This window comes from Manacus candei, unplaced genomic scaffold, assembly GCF_025592945.1.
Source record: "Manacus candei isolate 608988 ecotype Guabito, Panama unplaced genomic scaffold, ASM2559294v1 h1tg000090l, whole genome shotgun sequence".
NCBI lineage: Eukaryota > Metazoa > Chordata > Aves > Passeriformes > Pipridae > Manacus > Manacus candei.
Genome location: NW_026138138.1, coordinates 117183 through 139309, shown reverse-complemented (window position 1 = coordinate 139309; position 22127 = coordinate 117183). Strand labels below are relative to the sequence as shown.

The window sequence follows — 22127 nt, the reverse complement described above, 5'->3', positions numbered from 1 at the left end:
CTTTCTGTTTGATTTTCAGCCCTCTTCAGCAGCACTGGTGATGCATTGTTGGCAGGAGAGAGCAAAATTCACCCTGTTTCTCCTTTTATCTAATTCTGTCAGAACAGGCTCCAGGCAGGACTTCCTGCATGGGATTTCTGGCCCGGTTGTGCCAGAAGCTAGCAAGCTGATCTTGAAGTTCTTCTGTCTTCAGGCTTCCCTTAGGAGTGGTGTCTAACTGAGCACTGGGCAGCTGGGCAGGATCCAGTCCAGGCACTGCAGTTTGTAAGTAGCCAGAGGAGTTGCCAGGTCTGTGCTGCCTGCAGAGCACAGCGGGCCTGGCTCTGGCTCAGCTCTGAACGCCTGCCTGCGAATAAACGGAGCACCAAAGGCACGAGACGAGGTAGGTCTGCTGAGCAAACCCAACCTGCAGCAGCTGAGCTGCTCCCGAGTGGAAAGCGTGCCCTGCAGGAAAAACTGGGTTGGTTTGTTACCTAAGATCTCTTTCCCTCTCTGCCTGCCCACCATAGTGGAATGATCTGCCCCAACCTCATAGAAATTTAAAGCTTAATTGTTTTCTTTAGAGCATCAAAAATTTTCCCTAGGGCCAAATCCTGCCATTGTTTTCACCCTCAGTTCTCCTCAACATGACCACATTCAGGGCATTCATCATTTCTGCTCTGTGTGATGTGCACAGGACAAGGTAACAGAGTTGTGCTCGGTGGGGCAACAGTTTCACAACATAATTCTGGTGGCCTTAGCCTGAGGAGCACAGTGAATGCCTGGTCAGGCTGGTGGCACAAAATTGTCTGTGAAGGTGTGATGGCCATGAGAACACAAGATTCTACCTAAATGTATTTTGACCCTTGGACTTACCTGTTCGAGTATTTGTGTAATGCAGCTTCTGAATAAAGCACGTGGTCAGTCTTTCTCATTTCTATCAGCAGATCTTTCACTACTAAGTAGGAGTAGATTTGTGCCCCTGTTTAAGGGAAACCTGAGGGTCAGCACCTGGAAAAGTGCTAGTTCTCACCCCTCTGCCAAGTGCAGCTTTCCTGATGAGATGGGAAACCAAAGGCCACAGTGCTCAGGGAGTGTGGTACAAACCAGTAACGCCACCTTGCAGGTTGAGGTGCATTTTGAGTTGCTGTGCCATGAGACTGTGCAGTGTCTGTGCCAGGCCCAGAATCACAGTTATCAGTACCATCAGCATCCCAGCAAACGTGTTCTCGTGGCAGTGCCAGCTCCTGTGCTGTGGAAGACTTGCTCAGGGGAGCATCAGCTTCCCTGACACGCAGCAGACGTGGGGGAGGCCTCGTGTGGGAGGTCTCGGGGATGAGCCGGACCCTTATCTTGGCAGCCAGCTGGGAGGGCATTATCCGGGAGCTCAGCTCTGCAGGGCACACTCTGCACTGGCTGGGCTGCCTGAACACCTTCCTCTTGTCCTGTAAAGCCAGCGAGAAAGCAAAGATTGTACTTCTCTGGTAAGTCAACAGTTACCTTCTGTTCTTTTTTTTCCTCTTTGGCTGACAGCACAGGGAAGCACTGCCTTGTTGCAGGTATGTGTAGTTGTTCTCCTGGAGAATTATAGCAGCTCATGTGCTCAACAGTGGCACGAGGCTGTAATGTAAAGACAGCTCGTTGTCCCGTGTCTTGCAGCACAGTCACAGCTCCAGAAGGAGATTATTCACCTGCTGGAGCAAAACTACCATGGAAAACTCCACTGACCTCCACCCTCAGTGATCAGTACCCTTTCTGTGGCCAAGGACTGTTTATCACTTCTTTCCAAGGCTGGAAAGGCTATTTTTCGCTTGTGGTAACAGTAAATTTATTTCTGAATCTCCTCTTACAGTTTGCATGAACAAAGCTTTGCTTACAGGTGTAATTCAGAGCTATGATAAGGCATGAGCTGTTTCATATTTTAGTTTTTGATTCCTTGATGGAAATTTTATTGGCTACTCTAGTAATTCACCTCCACTAATGCAGAAAATAGAAGCAGCTCTTGTACACTTTGGAGGACTAGTGAAAATGTATTTGATGGCTCCCAGTAGCTATGTGTTCATATCCCTCCTCAAATACAGAGTTGGAAGACCAGGAACATTCTCTCTTCTGTAAAGAGAGACCAGAATTTTGCACATCTCTTTTAACTTTGTTCTTTTCAGAGCTCTTGCACCTCCTGTGAAGGACACCAAATTCACCCAACTTTAGGAACTCATCCTCAGAACAAACCAACAAAAGACCTGGGGCTGTGGTGTCAGTCCTGGAGTGTGTGGTGTCTACTTGCCTGGTCTTCACCTCATTCAGTCTCACCAGGGAAGTGTTTGCAGGTGAAGATGAACAGGGGAATTCTCTTCTTGTCCCTGCTTGGCTTCCTCCCGCTCGTGATACCCACCTGCCCTGTGCCATGCAAGTGTACCACCACCATTATTGACTGCACCTCAAAAGACCTCACTGTAGCAAACCTGCCCGTTGCCTTCCGTCCTTCAGCTGAAATTATCCACCTCGGTTACAACAGGCTCACTTCTATTCCCAGTGGGCTCTTTGACAACCTGAAGAGCCTGCAGGTAGTGTACCTGCAGGGCAACCCTTGGGACTGCACCTGTGACATCCTGTACCTGCGCTCCTGGCTGCAGTGGCAGCAGAACCGCACCCTGTACCGGGATGTGAGGTGCAGCTCCCCGAGGCACCTGCAGCACCGGGTCATTGCCTACCTGACAGAGGACGAGGTCAACTCCACGTGCCAGTACTGGTACTGCAGCCTGGCTCTCCTCTCTCAGCTCTGTCTCTTCATCCTCCTTTTCCTCCAGGGTATCTTGGTTATCTTCATCATCGTTTACCTGCAGAAATTTCGGAGGATGACCGCTGAAGCCCGGAGCACCACCCGAGAACTGCACCAGCAGGTTGACCCTTGGGTATCTTCTTCAAGAAACCCCTACGACAATGATTAACATCCCAAGACTGAAGACCCTCCTCCTCTGGGGGGATGATGTGCCAAGCCCCTGTGGTTTGTGATACCCAGAGCAGACATCTGATCCTGACTGCAGTCCAAAGCAGGACTTGAACTATCAGACACTTGCCTGTGTTCCTAAAGAACCAATCTTGTGGGTTTTTTAATGCTTTGAACTCTTTAGCATGATGTTGATTGCTTTGCTGAGCTGGACGTGGCTCTGGTTTGGTAGATTAAAGAAATCATAAACTACAGTGACCAGAACTGACTCGAATGGCTCACAAGGTCCTAAAGGCTACAGAGCTTGATCCCTCCTATGCTACAGTATTTCAGCCACACTTCCCACGATGCTTCTGGTTGTGTTGGGTCAGGTGAGGACAGAGGTGGGCAGTGAACAGTTAAGGTACTGGACTAAGACAATGCAGAAATACAGTTTTCTCTGCCTTAGAATCTTTGGCTAAGTGACTTAGTCTTCTCCTGCCATGGTTTCCCCATCAGTAAAAGAGAAAGAAAATTTCTTCTTGCTTGATGCATCTTTTCCAATGTTCTTCTTCTGAGGGAGGGAGGGAATGTTTAGAAGCCCACCTATTTTATCCTGTTTGCATTCCTTTTAATCTTCTTGCAGTTTTAATACTGACTTCAGCTAAGTGAGACTGGGGCCCTGAATGCTTTTGAGATATTCATCCTGAAGCCAAGAGTTGTTGAGACCAGTGGCTCGCTCTGGCTGTGCCTGTAACAGCAGTTGGCATGAGAGATCTGGTCTTTAGAGACTCAAACTGCAAACCCCACTGATGTGCCTACTGCTGGTTATAGTGTCCCTTAATTATTTTTGAAATGAAGCAAAAATGAAATAAAATAATGACGCCTGTTGGTGTAAACAGCTTATTTCTCTATTCTACACTGGGTATCTTGCATGCTGTTGTGCTCCCGGAGTTCCTCACGCTCAGACCGTGCCGGGCAAAGCAAACCCCGGGGCAGGTGGAGCTGTTGCCGAGTGCTCTGTCGGGTTAAGCTTTGGCAGCTGCTGTTCCACCACGGCCCAGGGAAATGGGGAGTTTTTTCGAGGGCTTCTGAGTGGCTGCTTATGGTTTAATGATGCGGCTGGAAAGGAGAGGGCGTTTGGTGGGGCCAGCACGGCTGTGGGGTGACCAGCAGGTGAATGCCCCATTCCCTCGGTCTCCAGCCCCAGTCGCGGGGCTTCCTGTCCCTTCCAGGAGCCTCAGGTCACACACAAAGAGCTCCTTGGCCGGGGGCACCGCGGCTGGGGACAGTGATGGGACACGGGACAGTGACGGGACATGGGACAGTGACTGGACACAGGAGCAGTGACGGGACACGGGACAGTGACGGGACACGGGGCAGTGACGGGACACGGGGCAGTGACTGGACACAGGAGCAGTGACGGGACACGGGGCAGTGACGGGACACGGGACAGTGACTGGACACGGGGCAGTGACGGGACACGGGACAGTGACGGGACACGGGACAGTGACGGGACACGGGACAGTGACTGGACACGGGACAGTGACTGGACACGGGGCAGCGCCGGAGCAGCCGCGGCCGCCTCGCGCTCCGGAAGGGCGCGCGCGGCCCTGCCCGGCCGCGCCTGCGGCACGAGGGCGTGAGGGGCGCGAGAGCCGTGAGGGACCGTGAGGGGCCGAGAGGGGCCGTGAGGGGCCGTGAGGGGCCGAGAGGGGCGCGAGAGCCGTGAGGGGCCGTGAGGGCCCGAGAGGGGCCGTGAGGGGCCGTGAGGGGCGCGAGAGCCGTGAGGGGCCGTGAGGGGCCGTGAGGGACCGTGAGGGGCCGTGAGGGGCGCGAGAGCCGTGAGGGGCCGTGAGGGGCGCGAGAGCGGCCGTGAGGGGCCGTGAGGGGCCGAGAGGGGCCGTGAGGGGCGAAGGAGCCGCTCCGGGGCTCTCTGAGGTCAAAGGCAGCCCTGTGGTGTCTGTGCCTCAGGCTCCAGCTGGGCTCAGGGGCCGCGCGAGCCCATCAGCCCCAGGTGCGGCAGCGAAAGGCCGCAGGGCTCGGGCGGGCGGAGCCCCTGGCGACGGACGGACGGACGGACGGACGGACGGACACGAGGGTGCGGCCCCTCCCCGGCGGCGGTGTCGGGGGCTGAGGAGGACCTTCCCCACGCTGTGAGCGCCGGGCCAGCCTGGCTGAGGTGAGTGACACGGGGCTCCGCCCCGGGGGTCTCTTTCTGCCGTTTCCGTGCTCTGCCCGTGTCCCTCCAGCACAGACCCCTGCGGTGTTGGCCTGAGTGTAGCACTGGCACTCAAGAAAATGGGGGCCAGCCCAGATTTGTGTTTTCTTCTGAGGTTTGCACCTTGCTGGACCTTAGACAACGTATCCGTGTCCCCCACGGTGTCCCCAGGACCATGATCTCTGAGGGGGGACACGGCTCCACCAAGAGCCTGCTCTGTGGACAGGTCCACACTGCTGCTCCATGAGGCCCCCAGCACTCTCAAATCCCTGATTTTTAAGTACTGTTGGTTTTTTTTTTTTAATTATATTTTCCTTCCCCGAGGAACAACCTTTCCATAGGAATGGAAAGCCGGTTTTCTGGCTCGTTCCTCCCCCGTTGTCCTTTTCCCAGAATCAAAATGCAGCAGTGTAAGGAAGTAGCAAAAACCCTGTCTTCCTTTCACCCCTTCATTCTTATTCCTTTAGGTCAATTATACTGTTATTTTAGTGGTTTATGCCTGTTGCTGAACTTCTTTACTGATACATGGAAGGCAGGTAACAGGCCTTTTCTTTCCCGGTGCTTTGCTGGTGTGGCAGAATGATTCCCCGGCCTTGCCGGCGGATTTTCAGCTGAATGTCCCCGGGTTGGAGGGTGTTGTTGGAGGCCATGGGCAGTATTGACAGTGCCGGCGGCACAGGTTCATTTACCAGGACAGGCTGGACTGGGAGCAGGCACAGTCCCAGCCCTGTGGCTGCTCAGCCTGTCAGCACTGCCGTGGGGTGCTGGAAAACCCTCAGGGCTCAGTTTGCCCACAGACAGAACAACTGCTGACTTTGGTTTCACTTCCCCGGGGAGGAGGCAGGAAGGGGTCCTGACTCTGCGTTGTTCAGTCTTGGCACGTGAAAGGTAAAAAGCCTTTTTGGCATCGTTTGCCAAAATGTGGGGAATGCGACCAGCCATAGCAACGTGCTAATGAATTGCACTGAGCACAGAGTGATTTGTGTGCCATGGCAGCATGTCTAATCCATAAATCTAGAGCCTGCATGGCTTGGCTTCTCCTGGCTCAGGAAGCTGCATGTCACAGATGCTTTCCTGCTCTGCTGGCCAGTGGAGGATCTGCTGGGATGCCTCTAAAGGGAGAACCGGTTTTCTTTCTGAAGGGAGGGACTGTCCAAGGCTGCACAGAGGCTTCAAAGGGGAAGTAGAAGTGAAATATGACAAAGATAAATGCAAGCTATTAAGCTGGCTTTGGAAATAACTTTCCAGTATCGAGGCCAATCCAACCCCTGGGTGTGCAGGATTGGGCTGCCATGCCTGCTGGACAGGCTGCTGCATTGCCAAGGGTTCAGATGCTTCCAAACAGCTCCTTTCTCTCAGAGTTACCAGGTTGAAAAACCCTGAGAGACCAGACCAAAGTGTTTGCAGCCTTCATGATGCAGAGCTCCAAACGTGAGGTGTCTAAAAAGCGGGTCAGCACTTCCTAAGTGAAGGACCAAGTGGTTGGTAGATGACATTGGGAAAGGCACACTGATTCTTTCTTCTCTCAAATGCCTTGTTTCTCAGTTATCTTCATGGTGACTTCTGTATGTTTTGCGGAGTAAAAGAAGGCTTGAAAGCAGAGCAAGCTGATATTGGAGCTTAGAGAATTTTAGCCCATAATCCAACTGAGAACCTGTTTGTCAGTCCCTGTACCGTGTGGTGACAGTGGTTCTGTTTTGCTTCAAGATTGCTGCAGGTGCTTGCTTACAGATTGCCTGGGTCCCACCCTGGGAACCCACCCCTGTTGTTTTATATACACTTTCACAGGTTCTGCACCCTTGTGAGTGTGGTGAAAATAATCATATTTGTACATGTAGAGAACAACTTGTTATCATCCACTGCAGAGCATCCCAGAGAGAGTGCCAAGAAAAGCAGTGTTGGTTCCACAGCATGGGACATCTTGTCTGTCCTGGGGTACATGAGAGAACTATTTTAGGAATTTTTAGAAGTGACTTTTACATTGTTTTTTGTATATTTCCATATAAAAACAGAAGCTCAGGCTCATAGGCCTGGTTTTGGAGGGCTTTGACAGAGACCACAGTCTAATTTAACAGATTTCTGCAGATGATTAGTTGTCTTGGAGAAGTGCCTCGAAAGCAGCAGGTTGCAGCGTTAAGGTTTGTTCTGAAGATGGTATGTGTGTACATACTGAATGTCTAGATAAAGCTCTGTACTCCCTGGAAGGACAGGATAGAGCACTGCTGGTGGACATAAAAGATTTCAGTGGGTTTAGTCCAAAAAACCCACCTTAAATCACTCTCTTAAATCTACAAGTAATTTTTTTTTCTGTTTCTTTATACGTCTCATGGTCTGCTTCTGCTCTGAAATGTTTGTGACTATGGAGGACAGAATATGCTGGGAGGTATTTCTTTGTATTTCCACAGAGGAGGATTAACCTGAGAGTAATGAAACCAAAATGCCAGGAACGCCCTCTGTGGATACCTGATGGTTCAGGCTGTGTAGCTGATCTCCTTTCCTGTCTGTAACAGCTGATGATCATTTCTAATCTGCCCTGGCACAGCTGTGTGGTGCCCCATCAATGCCATTCCTTTTGCAGGGGAACAGCTGTGCTCACCAGAGGACAGTCTGTCTGCAGAGCCTCTGCCGTGCTGTCACCGGGGCTTGCTCGGGAGAGGGCAGCAAATCGCTTTGAATCTCCTGCTTGTACTTGGAAAATCAAAGTGAGATGTGGGCCTGGGACAGGATGAAGGCAAGTGTGATGGGTGTCTGCCCAGAGGCTGACAGGGATGCTCCAGACTTAGCTGCCCAAACAGCAGACATTGCAACATTGCTTTTTGAACCTGTAACTACTAGTTTAGACAGTTCTTTCTTCTTCTTGTTCCAAAGCATCAGACTAAAACAGAGAGGAAGAGGAAGGTGGCCATTATGGTGCTATGGCTGTGATGGAAATAGTGTTGGTTCTCTGTCTGATGGTCTTTGGAGGGTGGAAATCCATCCTTTGGCAGGTGGTGGAAAATGCCCTTGCTCATAATCACTGAGCAGTGAGAGCAGTGGGTTTCCACTGATGTGCCTGTTGGAGGTGGGAAGGTGCCTGGAGGACGGGTGGGAGGTGAGTGTTCTGAGGATACCCAGGGGTAGGTAGGACAGAGGTGCAGAACAGCTCAGAGTTACTGGGGTTGGCTCTGTGTGTCCATGGGACAGAAAATGCAGAGGCTGAACAGGCAGCTGTGTAAGCACCCAGGGAATTTAAATGCCTCTGCACTGGGAGGAGCTGTGGGGAGCTGAAATCTGGATCCAAGTACTGTGAAACACCAACATCTCCTGTTAGGAATCATAGCCCTTGGCTTGCTTGTCTCTCATGGGATACAATAAGGGCTGTGCCTGTGTTTGGGGAGCTTTTTTCACCAGGTCCTTTTACCTCCGGCATTCTCAAGCTCACCAAGGGTTGCTGTGGGTGCCCACGTTTGCTCTGCATCTCCATTACCTGATCTTTCAACACAGTGTTAGCAAGATGTTTTTTTTCCCAGGATGAGACTTTAATTCCCTCCCATTGATCATGGCCAAAGAAGAGAGCTTAAATGGAGATTTTATTCCAGAAACAATGGCCCCCTTATGTGCTGTGTTGTGATCTCTGTGAATGAACCTGCTGGTGAAATGAAGGCTTTTCCCCGGGCTGTTTTGTACCTTTCTCAGGTGAATCTTCCTATTAGGTCAGCCTGGATTCCTGCAGAGAGAGAGAGAAGGGAGGTAAAAGATGAAGTCTTTGTTCTGTGGGGACATGAGACAAAATGACAGTCAGTGGGACTTGGGCTTCATATTTAGTTTCCATAAATCCCCATGTGCCGCAGGGAGTTTGTCCACATTAAAACCTACAAAGCAAAGGGCAGTTTCCCTGCACAGCTGGACATGTTATTCTGCCTCGTAACACTTCTCTCCAGGTCCACTCCAAAGCCTCTGCCCTGGGCTGGCTGCTCCCTTCAAACCAAACTGGTGGTGTCCTTCTGGCCTCGTCCTCAGCTCTGCTGGGGGCTGCTGCCTGTTCTCTTGGTACCTGCTCTCCCCCACCCTTGCCACTGCTGTCAGCATTTCTCAAGTTGTGCATAAAACACAGCTTGCTGCTTTCCCATGTTTGGTTCTCTGGTGGCAGAGCTGCACCAAAACCACCACACTGATTATTTTGACGATCCAGTGCAGGAGGCTTTGAAAGCAAGACGTTGGTGTTCTTGATTACTTCCTCTCCTGTCATTCCTTCTTGCCACTATCCATCAAGAATGACATTTTAATGATCCCTTTACTTCTTTTCCTTTTTGCCTGAGACTTGCAAGAGTGCAAGAAGCAACATTGTCATTTCTGTGCTGCCTACCCCTAAACGAAAGGGAACTCCCTCCAAGTGCTGCACGTGAATTTCTGTGTGCAGAGTCCCCTGTGGTTTCTTACAGCACTTCAGGTAGTGTTTTATATCTGTCCATTGCTGAGTTTGGCCTGAGCAAAAAAAAAAAGTCTGTAATGTTCTCTGTTTCTGTGTTGAGTGAGGCAGGCACATGGAGAGCAGTAAAGAGTGATGCTTACATCAGGTAAAGATGGAGAGAGAGGGACTTGCATTGTCTGTAACTTGAAAAGCTATCCCGAGGTGTATTTTCCTGTGTGGATCTCAGAGAAGGCTCTGTGTTCCGTGCAGCGCAGCTCGAGCTCTGTGGTGGTGTTCATGCTCTGGGACAGTCAGCTCTGTGGGGGGCAATAATCCAAGCCCTGCTTTCTGTTTCAGGTGTGCAGGGAAAAAGTGATTTAGAAACACAACTGCTGAAAATGTGTGAAACCTGAAGGCGGTGGGGTGAAATCCTGGCGCTGCTCTGTTGTGCCTTGACTTCAGTAAAGCCAGGGTTCCCTGAAGGAGCCTTTGGAGTGTGTGCTGGGCTGTGCACACACACTGCCAAGGGGAGTTGCTTTAAGGAGATCCAGGGCAGGAAGGCTCAGCTCTGGGGCAAGGGCACTGGATTATGCATGTCTTGGTAGTGTAACATTAGTTATGTTCAGTAAGGCAAGTATTTCTGAAACCACAGAAAGCATCTGAGTCTTGTCAAAATGAGAGGAAATTGGGGTGAAAGTCAGGCACTGTGTTCCCTAAACTTGTTCCAGTGTGTAATTAACTGTGAAAAAATTAGCATGTAATTTCAATCCCTGTTTGTCTGTGAGTTTCCAGCATTCCTACCTTCCCTTGCCTTTATCTGTAGATGTCTGCGGGGCCCCATGTGCTAGGCACTTTGCGTTCCCAGGGATGGGAAATTGTGAAATCCATGTGGGATGGGAAATTATCTCGGATGTTTCCCATCTTAGAGGAAAAAAAAAAATCTATCTTGGAAATGATTCAGCTGAAACTCAGAGCATACAACTGGTGCATTCATCTTCATGCTTATCCTCCTGCCTACTAGCAACACACAACTTTCTAAATGAAAAATAACTCTAATCCAAAACTTGGAGCTTCAGTATTTGTTAACTGGAAAACAGACATCTAAACAAGTCCACTGATTTATATGTTTTTTTAATCCATGTCTTAAAAATAGGTTCTTATACCAACTGTTCCTTGGTCTTGCCAAGTTGGGGATTTCATATTAAAAGAATAGTTCATGGAACGGTTTTGTGAACTAGCTTTGTATCTTGCACAGTGAAGAGGGTCTGTCTGCTGAAGTGTCTTTCATTGTGTGAGGTGGGACAGAGTGAACAGGAGGATGGGGTAAATGATCTTTGTTAGTGGGACTACCAGTGACCTCATGGCCTCTGGGGCTGCTGAGAAGAGGTGGCTTATGGTCATGGTCCCACAAGCTTCTGTGGTGTAAATCCTCCTGCAAGAGGCTGGATCCTGCCTAAGATACAGCTTTGATTTTGCTTTGCTGTGTGAGGGGATCCACCTGATGGAAGCAGTCCAGGGCTGACAGCATTTGGGGTTTCTCCCCTGGAAAGCAGAAGAGTTTTATTGTTCAGAGGCTGAGAGCTGATTAACCACAGTGATCCAGCAGGTCTTGGAAGGGCTCCCAGGACCCTGGAGGTGCTGAGCTGAGCTGCACATGTTGACACACTGGGAGTCCAGCGCCTGCTGTGTTTCTCTTATTTCAAAGGAAGTGTCAGTCAGAGAGGGAACATCTCCTCTGTTGGGAAGCAGCTGGAGTGCATATCAAACAGGAGCTTCTGCTGGGGTAGGAGGGCAGGGCAGAAGGCAGCCTTTTGCATGGAAGGGAAGGGAGCAGGCGGGAATCCCGATGGCTGCTCCAGCACAGCCATGGCCTGGCACTAGTGCAGTCAAGGGCCTGGGCTCCCTGCCCACTGTGAGCAGCTGCAGCCCCAGAGCTGCTGGGCTGACGCCTCCTGGGGCTGTGCTGGGTGAGGGAGGCACGTGGGCTGTGATGCTGGGCCCGGGTCTGCACAGTCAGCGCTGCACCCGGCCAGGTCCCCGCGTCCCTCTGCGGTGGCACCTGCAGCGTGGGGTAGGTGGAGATGGACGGCTGTGCCAGGACAAGAGGCCTGTGAAGCTGAGAGGTTGTGTGGAACTGCTCTCCTTCCTGCTGTCAGAGCCAGCAGAGCATGGTGTTAACTGTACCCTGGTTTTAATGACTGCCCATTAGAAGGGATAACTTACTACAGCCTGGGGCATTTATCTTGTACCCTTCTCTGGAGCAGTTCTCCTGATCCTTGGCCCATGAGTGGATTTCCCCATGTTCCTCATATGGAATGAGATGGGCTGTTCACTTGGCAGTTTCCCCTTGGCTTCCCTGAGCAAGGAAGGTCTGATGTGAGCACTGTGAAGCTGAAGAGGTCCCTGGCAGGCGTGTGGAAGCTTTCCCTGTTGTGAGCTGCCTGGAAGAGGTTTCCTTGCTCGGCTAGGGAGGAAGAACCTCACTGCAGAGTTTAGCACCAGTGCTACCAGTCTCAAAGCAATGTGACAGCAAACAGCCCTCAGGATGGAGATTGAAGTCTGTGCACATGACCAAGAGTGAGCAGAAAAAAGGGCTAGACCTGAGGGGCAGTTTCCTGGCAACAAGGAGGTTGATCTGGGCTGATTACTGAGTATTTACAAATGCTGAAGCAGCAGTTGCCTACTGAGCTGGCCTAGTTGTCTCCTCAGCAATTCCTACAGATGGAGAATGAGTGGCAAGAATAACAGAGGAGGGAGGATCTGGTTTCAGGCTCAGAGAGGAATGCCAAGATTTCCTTGCCTGTCTTGACTTTCTGCTCCTCCTGCCCTGCCCTCCTACCTTCCTGGCTAATCCAGCCCTGGTTCAGAGTCCGGCACAGCAGGAAAGGGAGGCTCTTCTATTGGAGTTGCTGTACCCAAGTCAGTGTGTGCCAAACTGTACATAAAATAAAACATAAAATACATTGGCGATGCTGTACTGAAGCTTGGAATGGAGAGAAAAGCAGTAGAACTTGTGGGTGCCATGAGGCACCCTGAAGCTTCACAGCAAAGCAGCTTTTGAGGGACTTTGTGAGCTGAAGTCTATTTGATTGAGTAGAGTTATCAAGAAACTTAATCTATTAAGTTAATCTCGGAAGTATGCTAAGTTTGAACATCTGTAAGTGCTTTGAGATTTGTGGGTGAAAAATGCTGGGCAGGAGAGGATGTATCTGGTTCAAAGCAGGGGCAATGTAATACCTCCTGCCTACAGCTTGGCTATGCAATAACTTCTGAAAAACTATTTCTTTGCTTTTGAAATACATTTGACTGCACTAAGTGGCATGGTCTTCTCAAAATGTTTTCCTTGGCTTGTCCAATGCCTCCTGGCCTCTATTCCTTCTCTTTTCCTTCCCTATTCTTTGCAAACAATTCAGTTTGAACCTTACTTTAGTTTGTTTAGGTTTAGTATTTCCCTCAAATATTTAAGGCTATGATACTTATCTTGGGTAGCAAGCCAAGGAATCACAGAAATTCTCTGTTAATTTCTCGCCATCCTTTTGCTACACAGAGGCTTTCCCAAGCAGATTTGTGAGTTCCCTGGTTGCTCCTTGTTCCATCCTAACACAGCATAGAGAATTTGGTCTCTTACCTTTTGGATGGTTGGGCACTTTAAAATAGCTCCAGGCACTGTTCATTCTTTACCTACCTTGCTATGAACCTCCTGTTTTAGGAAGTGGGAGGAACACAATTAGTAAAATAAGACTGTCTTTCTCGGGGATACTTCTCATCAGCAGACCTTGGAGGGCTTTGCCAAGCTGGATCCCAGTTGCTACTACATCTATTGCAAAGACAGAGGAACTGAAGCAGGGAAAGAGAGCCTGCTCTCCCAGAACAGGTCAGCAGCAAAGCTGGGACAGAACCACCCCTGCATCTCACACCAGCTTGCTGGGAAGTAGGAGGGAAGGATGCACAGCCCAAGGTGTCTGTCTTGCAAATAGATCTTCCTTGCTTTCTTCTCAATAACTTGCACACTGGAGGAGAGGGAACCACGTTCTCCTGTTCTTCATGGATAAGTTAATCACAGAGTTCCCTCTAGGTTTTAGTAAGTCAGAGGCTGGAAGAGTTGATGTTACAGGCTGATCCAGGGTCTTGGGAGCAGTGTCTGTCTCCAGACCCTGGGCTTAGGTGGGCAGCTGCTGCCACCTTACAGAAGTCTTGTAAAATGCTACCATGAGTCTTGTCAAAATACTCAGATCCTCAGTGCTGCAGGAATGACAGGGAACAAGGGCATTTTTTGATGTGTGGTGCCATTGGGAGCTGCTACACTGGGAAGAGATCTTTCTGGCTTTGGTCTTGTTGAGCATGAAGTGTATTCTGCAGTCTGTCAAGGTGTAGAACTAGCAATGGGAACAGAGGTCTCCAGCCTCAAACACACTTCTCTCAAGTGTGCACAGAGATACAGGACAGTGTCCTCTTTCAGTGTCCAAGGGAAGCCAAATCCTGCTTTCATCAGGTCTGCGTGGCCTTGGAATAACTTCATTTCTTTCTGCTGTGCTGCAGTGATGCACTCTGCTTCCCTGCTTGTGAACCCCAGCACCCCCTGAGGGATGTACCTCCAAGGCCCTTCGAGCCCTCAGCCATTTCTCCTGGAGCTGAGGTGCAGAGGCAGTTGTGATGCTCAGAGGAGGGAGGGCAGAGTGCGTGCCTGCCCCATAAGATAACGTGTCTCCACCTACGCCTGGCATGGCTGTGTTTTTCCAGCTCTTTTGTGGTTTTGTTGTTCTCCTTTTGCACCCACAAGACCCTGCTCTGGCTGCAGCAGTTGGCTGAATCTTTCTTGTGTTCCTCCCGCCGGACCCAGGCACGAGCCCAGCCAAGCTTTTCATACGTGTCTGCAGATGGACCTTTGCCCCTATGGTTTGCCTGGCCCTCTCTTCACCCGTGGCCAGGCACTCCAATGCATGAAGTGGACATTTTCCAGCCCTGAGCTGCCAGAGTTAATTAACCTTCAGCTAAGGCCAGGCCAGTCATTCTGGGAAACAAGATCCATTGGGCTGTGCATTCCACAAGCCTCTCTTTGCCTGGCGTCTTGTGTATCAGTACAGGAAGAATCTGTTTCTTCCTCCATATACTTGTGTTCTGGGATTGGAGGGGGCAGAAGCCTGAGGAAGAGAGAAAGGATCAAGTTCCCTAAGGTTCCTTTCTGTCAGCAGCTGCCAGGAATGCACCATGAGAGAAAACCAACCCAAAGCTGCTGGAGATGCCTTGGCTGTTCCTGGGCAGACAATGCACACGTACAGTTTTTCCCATCTCCTCTGAGAAAGAGCCAAGTCTCTCTTTCCTTGTGACAGAGTTGTCTTTGTATAAGGCAACTGGCACAGTTTCCCAGGAACTGCTTGGCCTGACTGGTCATAATGTTTCTGTCCAGCTTAGTCCTTGTCCTCTCTCCTCCAGGAGGCTTGCCCTACTTTCAGAGGAAAGCACAACGTTTTCCTCTGGGATCTGTTTAATTTATGTGGTACCACTGGCCAAGCTCCTACAGAATAATGTTCTTGATGCCATCACCCTTTTGGGCCGCAGGGACCCTCCTGTGCCTTGAGTTCCATAGGTACTGCTCTCCAGCAGCCTGTGGACACAGAGGTCAAGGATTGACTGGACTCTCACTGGAACATGTGGGGCTTCAATGGCTGAGTTCTTGGGGCAAACTGTTGAATTCTTCCCTGGCTGATCTTTATCTTAAAACAAAGTACCCCTTTTGCCCTGTGCCCAGTGCATCTTTGTGTTTGCAGGCCCTGTGTCACTGTGCTTCATCCCGTGATGAGTCAGTGCTGGTGCCAGGGGAACAAACACGGGCTTGTTCAGTCTCCAGCACATTCGTGCCTGACTCCTGTGGGTATCAGGCTCTATAAGGTCATTGGTCTCCTCCCCAAAAGGCCCTGCAGAGCGCTGGCCAGACCTGTTCCCGTTAACTGTGCCTGTCTTTCCTTGTAAGAAAAAGAAGTCTAATAGTGTAGTCTTCCAAAAATAATAATTAAAAAGTATAAGCTTGCATGAAAGTGTGTTATGCTCTGGAGAAAGAAAGATAGGGACCTTTTTGACTGGTGCTAGGGGCAGGGTACAGAGAGTTGTTTGCTTAATGTGACAAAAGCCAGAATTTACCTGTATGGTCTGCTCCTGTTTGGATAGAGGCTGCAAATGCCCCCCTCCCATCTAGTTCTGTGAGTTGCAGTAAATCAGGATAAGCTGAGAGGGTTTTTTTGTTGTGTAGTTGGTTGTTTTTTTGTTTTTTTTTTTTTGAAAGGGCCTTGATTGTCCAGCTATTTTTCTCCCTTGGTGCTGCTTCATGCCTCTTCTGACTTTGATTAATAGGTCTCTGAATAAAATGTTAATCTAACTAGGGGTCCTTGGCCCAGCCCCCCTGCCCTCCATGCCGTGCTCCAGAAATATCAGAGAAAACACACAGAGGTTTTGTCTCCCTGCAGAGCACTTGTACCTTTTGATTAATGGGTGGAAGGGCCCAGCTCCAGGTTTGTGGCATCTCTCCCGACTGCAGAAAAATAAGCAAAAAGTCACCAAACATGACACAGGGAAGGAAAGTCCCAGGAGCTGCAGTGAGGAGAAAGAAAGGAGAGAGGGCAGGTTATAATTTGAGATGTACCCCACTGTAAGCTTTGGTATTTGTGAGTCTCAGTTCAGACTTTCATCTCCACTTTAACATTTCTTTACAATTAGCTCGGACCATGTTGCTGAATTCAGCAGTTCCAAGCTCTGGGATGTCTCAGCTTCTAATACGTGCACCATGAACTACTCTGCACGTTGCCCTGGGCTGACACTTCATGTGCATGTGTTAAGAGTGGCTAAGACGGCTTAATAAAAAAATGAGACCCTACACTTCAAACAGGACATGTGGTTTTATTCCCTCTTCCCCTTCGAACTCTTGCCCATTCTCTGAATCAGACTCCTTTTGGAGCTTCTGAAATGATCAGAAACATGTGTTTCATTCCTCTCTTCTGGCCAGTAGTGAATTTGGAAAGGCTGTTCCTTGTATCACTTTCATGTGGAAGCCAGACCTGATGGAAATTTGCTTGTTCCCTCAAGGTGGATGATTTGGTGGAACTACATATATAGAAGGTACTCATGCAAGGGACTGTTGAGCAATTAAGCTCGAGTGGGTCATGGAGTCAAACTGAGCTACTGTGTTAGTCTGAAATAAAAGTAATCACTGAAGGGGCTCATCAAAAAACCCTATTCCTCAGGCAAGCCTTAAGTAATGATGTGGGATGTGCATGAAGTGTGAAGGAGATGTGTATACCACCTTACAGCTCCCTCCCCTTGCAACCCCTCTGTCCAGCTGTCAGTGCTCTCCCATGTTCCTCTATTGTGTGAGGGAGTACCTGGAGCACAGTGGGTCACAGTTGCCAGCCACGGAGTTGGAATGTACAGGCTGAGCTGGAGGCAGGTGGGGATTCTTGTATGGGTATGCAGAGACCTTAACTAGGGAAAGGCTCATGTCATTAAGAAAAGAGGGAAAAAATTTCCCTGAGTATTCTGAGCCTAGATTTTTTTGCCAGAATATGTGAAGGGCTTTAATTTGTGCAGTTGCAATGCTCCCTTGTGCCGAGGAAAAGTGCTGCATCCTCAATTACTGGAGAAATCTTTCAATTAAGAAAAATCAAACCTAGTATCAAGAGATTTATGCTTTTTGTCACCTGGAAGGAATCTGTGGAGCAGTGTGGTCTTTCCTGGCACACTGGTGTGGGGTAGCAACAATCCCTGTATGGCCTTTCTTTCCTTGGCATCTCCCTGGAGGGCCTTGTCAGCCTTGACGTGTTTGTCATCCAGCTCACCTGACAAGTGACATGCCTAGAGGATGTGGCCGCCCCTGCTGACAACAGCTTTGTCTCCCCAGTGATGGATGGCTGTGTGGCCCAAGCCTGGCCATTGTCCCCTGTCTGTGGCCTTGCTTCAGTGATTCTTATCTCTGTCCTGGGCACCCAGGCCCTGCAGTGAAGGTGAGCAGTTGGCAGTGCTGCACCTTCTCCCTTGGTGCCTCTCCAGGACAAGGGGCATCCCCTCGAGGCTGAGTGAAGGCCAGCTCCGGTGTTTACCCAGGCTGTGTGGCACTGGTGCTTATCTGAGGGATTCTTTGTGTTAGTCAAACAGGCAGTTGTATGGGCAGTGTGGAAGCGCCGTGTAATTACCATTCTCTGGCTCTCACACTCCTATCTTGTAAATCACCAATCCATCACAGCCCGGTCCTGGTATTGTTCTATAATTAACTGGACAAACTACAGGAGCATTGTCATAGTTCCCCATCTATAGAGGAGGGACAAAGACCTGAAGGAAGGCTTCAGTCTCCTTCAGCTTTTTCCTCCTCTCTTGAACTCCTTTTTTCTATATCTTTTGATCCATCTCATGGCTCTAAAGATGTCTCACCTGCTTCTCTGAATGAACACTTCTTTGCAAACCTACAATCAGCACAGAAAGAGTGGCCACAAAAGGACAGACTCAAAGATTTTAACCCTTCTTGTTCCACTACGAGTGTGAGCACATGTGCTTACTCACTCCCTAGTGCAAGGAGCAGCTCAGTTCTGAACAGGCTTTAGACCCTCTGCTAATGAAAACAGGCTACAGTTGCCTCATCCATTTCCTTATGGTAATGTGCTGAGGATTTAGGTCCTAGCAAGCAGTCTGTGTCTGAGTTAGACACTCCCTGGGACTGGATTACGAGCTACAAGGGAGATGGAAAATTTCCAAAGGGCGTGGTAGTGCAAAGATTTGGGGAGTTACTATTACTTTGCTGGTTTTGACCCAGGAAGGTGTTTAATGGCTTTCAAGGTTCCATATGACTTTTAAGGCTATAAAAAGGCTTGATGCAGGCTCTGGAGCGTGGAGGGAGCTGGCAGTGATTCGGGGTAGTAAAGCTGGTTTCTCTTCTGTAGACAAGATGGAGTGAGGCTGCTGTGCTGCTGGGCAGCACGGAGAGTTGGTTGAAAGGCAGAACTTTCCCTAAACTGGGTCATCTTACTTTGAAAGCCTGTTCCTTTGGAGGGGTTATCCTGCTCCATTGCCCAGTGAGGGTATGCAGGGCCGTGGGTGGATCAGGAGAACCAGGCTAAAGCCCTGCTCTCCTTGCTCTATCTCCTTACCCCCACTTGCTGACAGGGGTTCACTGGGTCAGAGGGGGGTGTTTCTCTCACTGTGGCTCACAGCACCTGACACGCTGTGGCCCTGTTTCCTGCTGGAAGCTTTAGACACTGGAGCACTACAAATAACAATGGTTTATAGATCCTCTGTTCTCTTCCTCCACAAATTTTTAGAAAAGGTCCCAGTTCTCATGGCTGCTGCTTTGACAGCAGAATTTAGTCCTTTGTGTTGATAGTGTCACGCAGCCAACTTTACTGACCTCATGGGCATCCCTTGGAGCAGATTTTGGCTCAGAGGCTGAAGATCTACTTTTCTTCCTTATTTGAGGTGTCAGGTAGGTCTGTTGGATGAAATGTATGCTTTTATGTTCTGGTAGGCCTGGCCTTTTAATAAAACCCAACAACATTGCTTATTTAACCTCCATCTCTAAAATCTTTTCCAGCTCTTGTGAGCTGTAAATTAGACCTGTCCACCCCATGGAAACTCTGAATGAGTGACCTGAGGCTGACCTCCAAGCCATGGGGCACTTCTCAGTGCTGCCTGCATCCCAGTGACCAGGTCACCTGTGTTAGAGTGTGAGCACATTGGATCCCCTCTTGTGAGGCCAGTGAAGCACACGGTGTCTAAGCTCCACTTGGAAAAAGGCTTTGCCACTTCAGTACATTTGAATGGAAGGGGGAAGACCTGTTCGTGTTTATTTTACAGCCCCTTTTATTGACTTGATTTATAGCCTCAGGCTGTGAGTTAATTGAGGTCTGGTCCAGGAGAGGGCACCTGGGAAGGGGAGATGCTGCAGTGCCACCAAAGGGAAAACACGCAGGAAAGTGCTTTATAAAGCACAGTTTATTGCAAGCTCTGGCCTTTGCTCTGTGACAACAAACCAAGCTTTTGCCACCAGCACTGGTTGTTCTAGGTCAGGAAACACCCTTAACTTGCTGTGGGTGGCAGAGGTTAAGCAAGAGGAGGTGCTTTTCCTTGGTGCCCCCTTGGTTAAAGCGCCTGTGTGTGCCGCAGTCCCTGGGTAAGTGCGACTGTCATCGCCTGCCCTGCAGAGCCATTCCCACAGCCTGAGAGCAGGTGCCTTCAGTGCATACCTCCTGGGCCTGCAGGGCACACGCCGAGGCCACTGCTCACCTTTGGTGCCTTCAGTGCATACCTCCTGGGCCTGCAGGGCACACGCCGAGGCCACTGCTCACCTTTGGTGCCTTCAGTGCATACCTCCTGGGCCTGCAGGGCACACACCAAGGCCACTGCTCTCCTTTGGTGCCTTCAGTGCATACCTCCTGGGCCTGCAGGGCACACGCCAAGGCCACTGCTCTCCTTTGGCACCTGACGTGTGGGTGCAGCCAGTGCTGCACGTTTACACACAGAGCACAGGCACTGCAGGTGAGGAGGCAGGGCTCTCACCAGGTCAGCTGGCTCCAAGGCAGGAAAGGGCTCCAGTGCCATTCTAACAAACAAGGAGGATGTAATACTGCTGTGGGTGGCCAAGAGCTAAACCTGTTGTAAGGTGGAGGGTAGCATGTCAGTCTAGAGGGGTTGATTCAACCTTTCCTGTGTGGGAATCAGTGTTGTGGCTGTGGGGTTTTGTACAACTCCCTGTGCTGTGGGTGCTCCTGAGCTGTTGAGTATGGGACAGGCTGGAGCTGAAGGGTTGCCAGCAAGTGTGCTTGTTCTTCTGAGCTGGTGGGGTGTGAAACCCACGTGCTGTCCCTGCTGAAGCTGTGCTAAGAGAGCAGTGTTTCTGTCCTGTAAAAACCCCTGATAGGCCAGGGGCACAGTTACAGCAACTTCTCTTGCTAGGCTGGCTCTGCCACAGACACATATACCCCTCTCTTTCCTTTCAGCTATTTACAGCATGTGTGTATAAATGGTACTGTGCAGCCACTATATCCTCCACAGGGAGACCCTTCCTTGCTCCGGGAAGGAGCCATTTTAGCTTGGTTTGTGCCAGGGAGAGCAAAGGGAGTAAAGATGCTGTCAAAGGAACTTCAAGGCTTCCTTCCTTTCCCAGGCTCATGTGGAGCAGGTACTAAGTCTTCGTTCCCAGCATCCAGCCACTCCTTGGTGGCTGGTTCAGTAACTCCAGCTGAGATGGGGTGGAGCAGCTATGTGCTGCACATGTGGAAATCAAAAAAGGTGAGCTTGTTGAATGGTGAATGTCCCTATTTTCTTCCATCCCAATGGAAGAAAGGATCACCTAGCCCACCTCTTTCCTTCCACATAATGCTATCCCAAAGCTTGGCAAGGAAGGCTGGTTTTCTAGGGAGAGGCAATATCCTTTTTCAGATAAGCTGATAGAGCCAGAAAAAGCAGAAAAGCTTTGAACGCGTGAACTCTTTTAAAAATCTGAGTGCAATCCCAGTAAGCTTTTCCGTCTGTAGGATGTGTGATCTCATTTCTGGGCTTCAGAGGTATAGTTTGGGGGTTACTGTCTTTGTCTTGCACAAGCTTGGTACTGAGCCCTGTCCTGAAGGAAGGCACATCTGGCAAGTGCCCCATGTCCTCTGGTCTTGGTTATATTTGCACTACAACCTGGTGGTAAAGTTGTGCCTTGTTTGTTTGTTTTAAACTACTTTATGCTGCTTTTTGGAGGAGCCCTGTTAGAAAGGGGCTTGGCTAGAAATGAGAACCAATTTTGTGACTTAGATTTTGTCTGAATGGTGAAAGAAAATGTCGAGATCAGCCAGGCCAGAGTGAGTAGAGCCTGTTGTTCTTGCTATATTGCTGCACCAGCCCTCTCCCTACCCCAGAGGAAAGGTCCAGAGCTCAAAGGCTGGTACACTTTAGGAAAGAGCCCCTCTTCCTCTCTCCTCAGCCCTGGGGGGAAGCTGTCCTGCCAGACACACCAGCAGTGCCCAGGCAGCTCCTGCCTCTTCCCCACCCTGCAGTCAAACCCTGAGCCCACAGGCAGCTGTGGCGGGTGCTGCTGGACAAGGCAGCCCAATGTGTCCTGCAGAGCTCAACCTCCCGAATCCTCAGCCTGCTGGTCAGCCCATGGGAGCTCTTCCTCAGGGATCTCTGTTCCTAATTCATCACCAACTGACATGAGCAGGAAATAAAAAGAGCAATTTACCCTCCATTTCTCCTGTGCAATGAGCCCTTTTCTTTAAGCCATCAGCCCCTTTATCTTATCCCATCAGAGTGGCTGCAGTACAGGTTGTTTTCAGCTGTCTCTGGACATCACTTGAATCTTCAGGGTACTTGTTTAGCCCCACTCACATAATCCCTTCTTTCACTCATAACAAACAGTGCTTCTGGCCCCGCTGCACTTCCCCTGCCCCATTGTGGTGCAGGACCGCAGGGGCTGAGGCACTTCAGTACGTGCTGAGGGGGCTGTTCACTGAAGACAAACCCAGAGACCCTGGTGACTTTTTAAATACTTTTGTCTGGCTGGAGAGGGGTCGGGAGTGCAGGGATGCTGAGGTTCAGAATGACATTGCAGTCATCGCACGTGCACGATTTTACAGTGACCATGTTGTCCC

General features: G+C 50.1%; 1 protein-coding gene and 1 long non-coding RNA gene across 2 annotated transcripts in view; both read left to right on the top strand.

The window, feature by feature from the left end:
• The first annotated feature begins 149 nt into the window (after positions 1-149).
• On the top strand, positions 150-3180 carry GP1BB (glycoprotein Ib platelet subunit beta). The gene has a single exon (XM_051767963.1). It carries the CDS (start codon positions 2313-2315, stop codon positions 2925-2927), a length of 615 nt encoding a protein of 204 aa, XP_051623923.1. The 5' UTR covers positions 150-2312; the 3' UTR covers positions 2928-3180.
• Positions 3181-5004: 1824 nt separating this feature from the next.
• LOC127460901 (uncharacterized) overlaps positions 5005-22127 on the top strand; it is a 35814-nt gene continuing 18691 nt past the window's right edge. Inside the window, exon 1 of the long non-coding RNA XR_007899902.1 lies at positions 5005-5087. This is a non-coding gene — a long non-coding RNA (uncharacterized LOC127460901). The remainder of the gene's footprint in view (positions 5088-22127) is intronic.

Bases quoted from the DNA above. Each gene is read 5' to 3' on its own strand.
- GP1BB (XM_051767963.1), top strand. From the start codon at position 2,313: ATGAACAGGGGAATTCTCTTCTTGTCCCTGCTTGGCTTCCTCCCGCTC.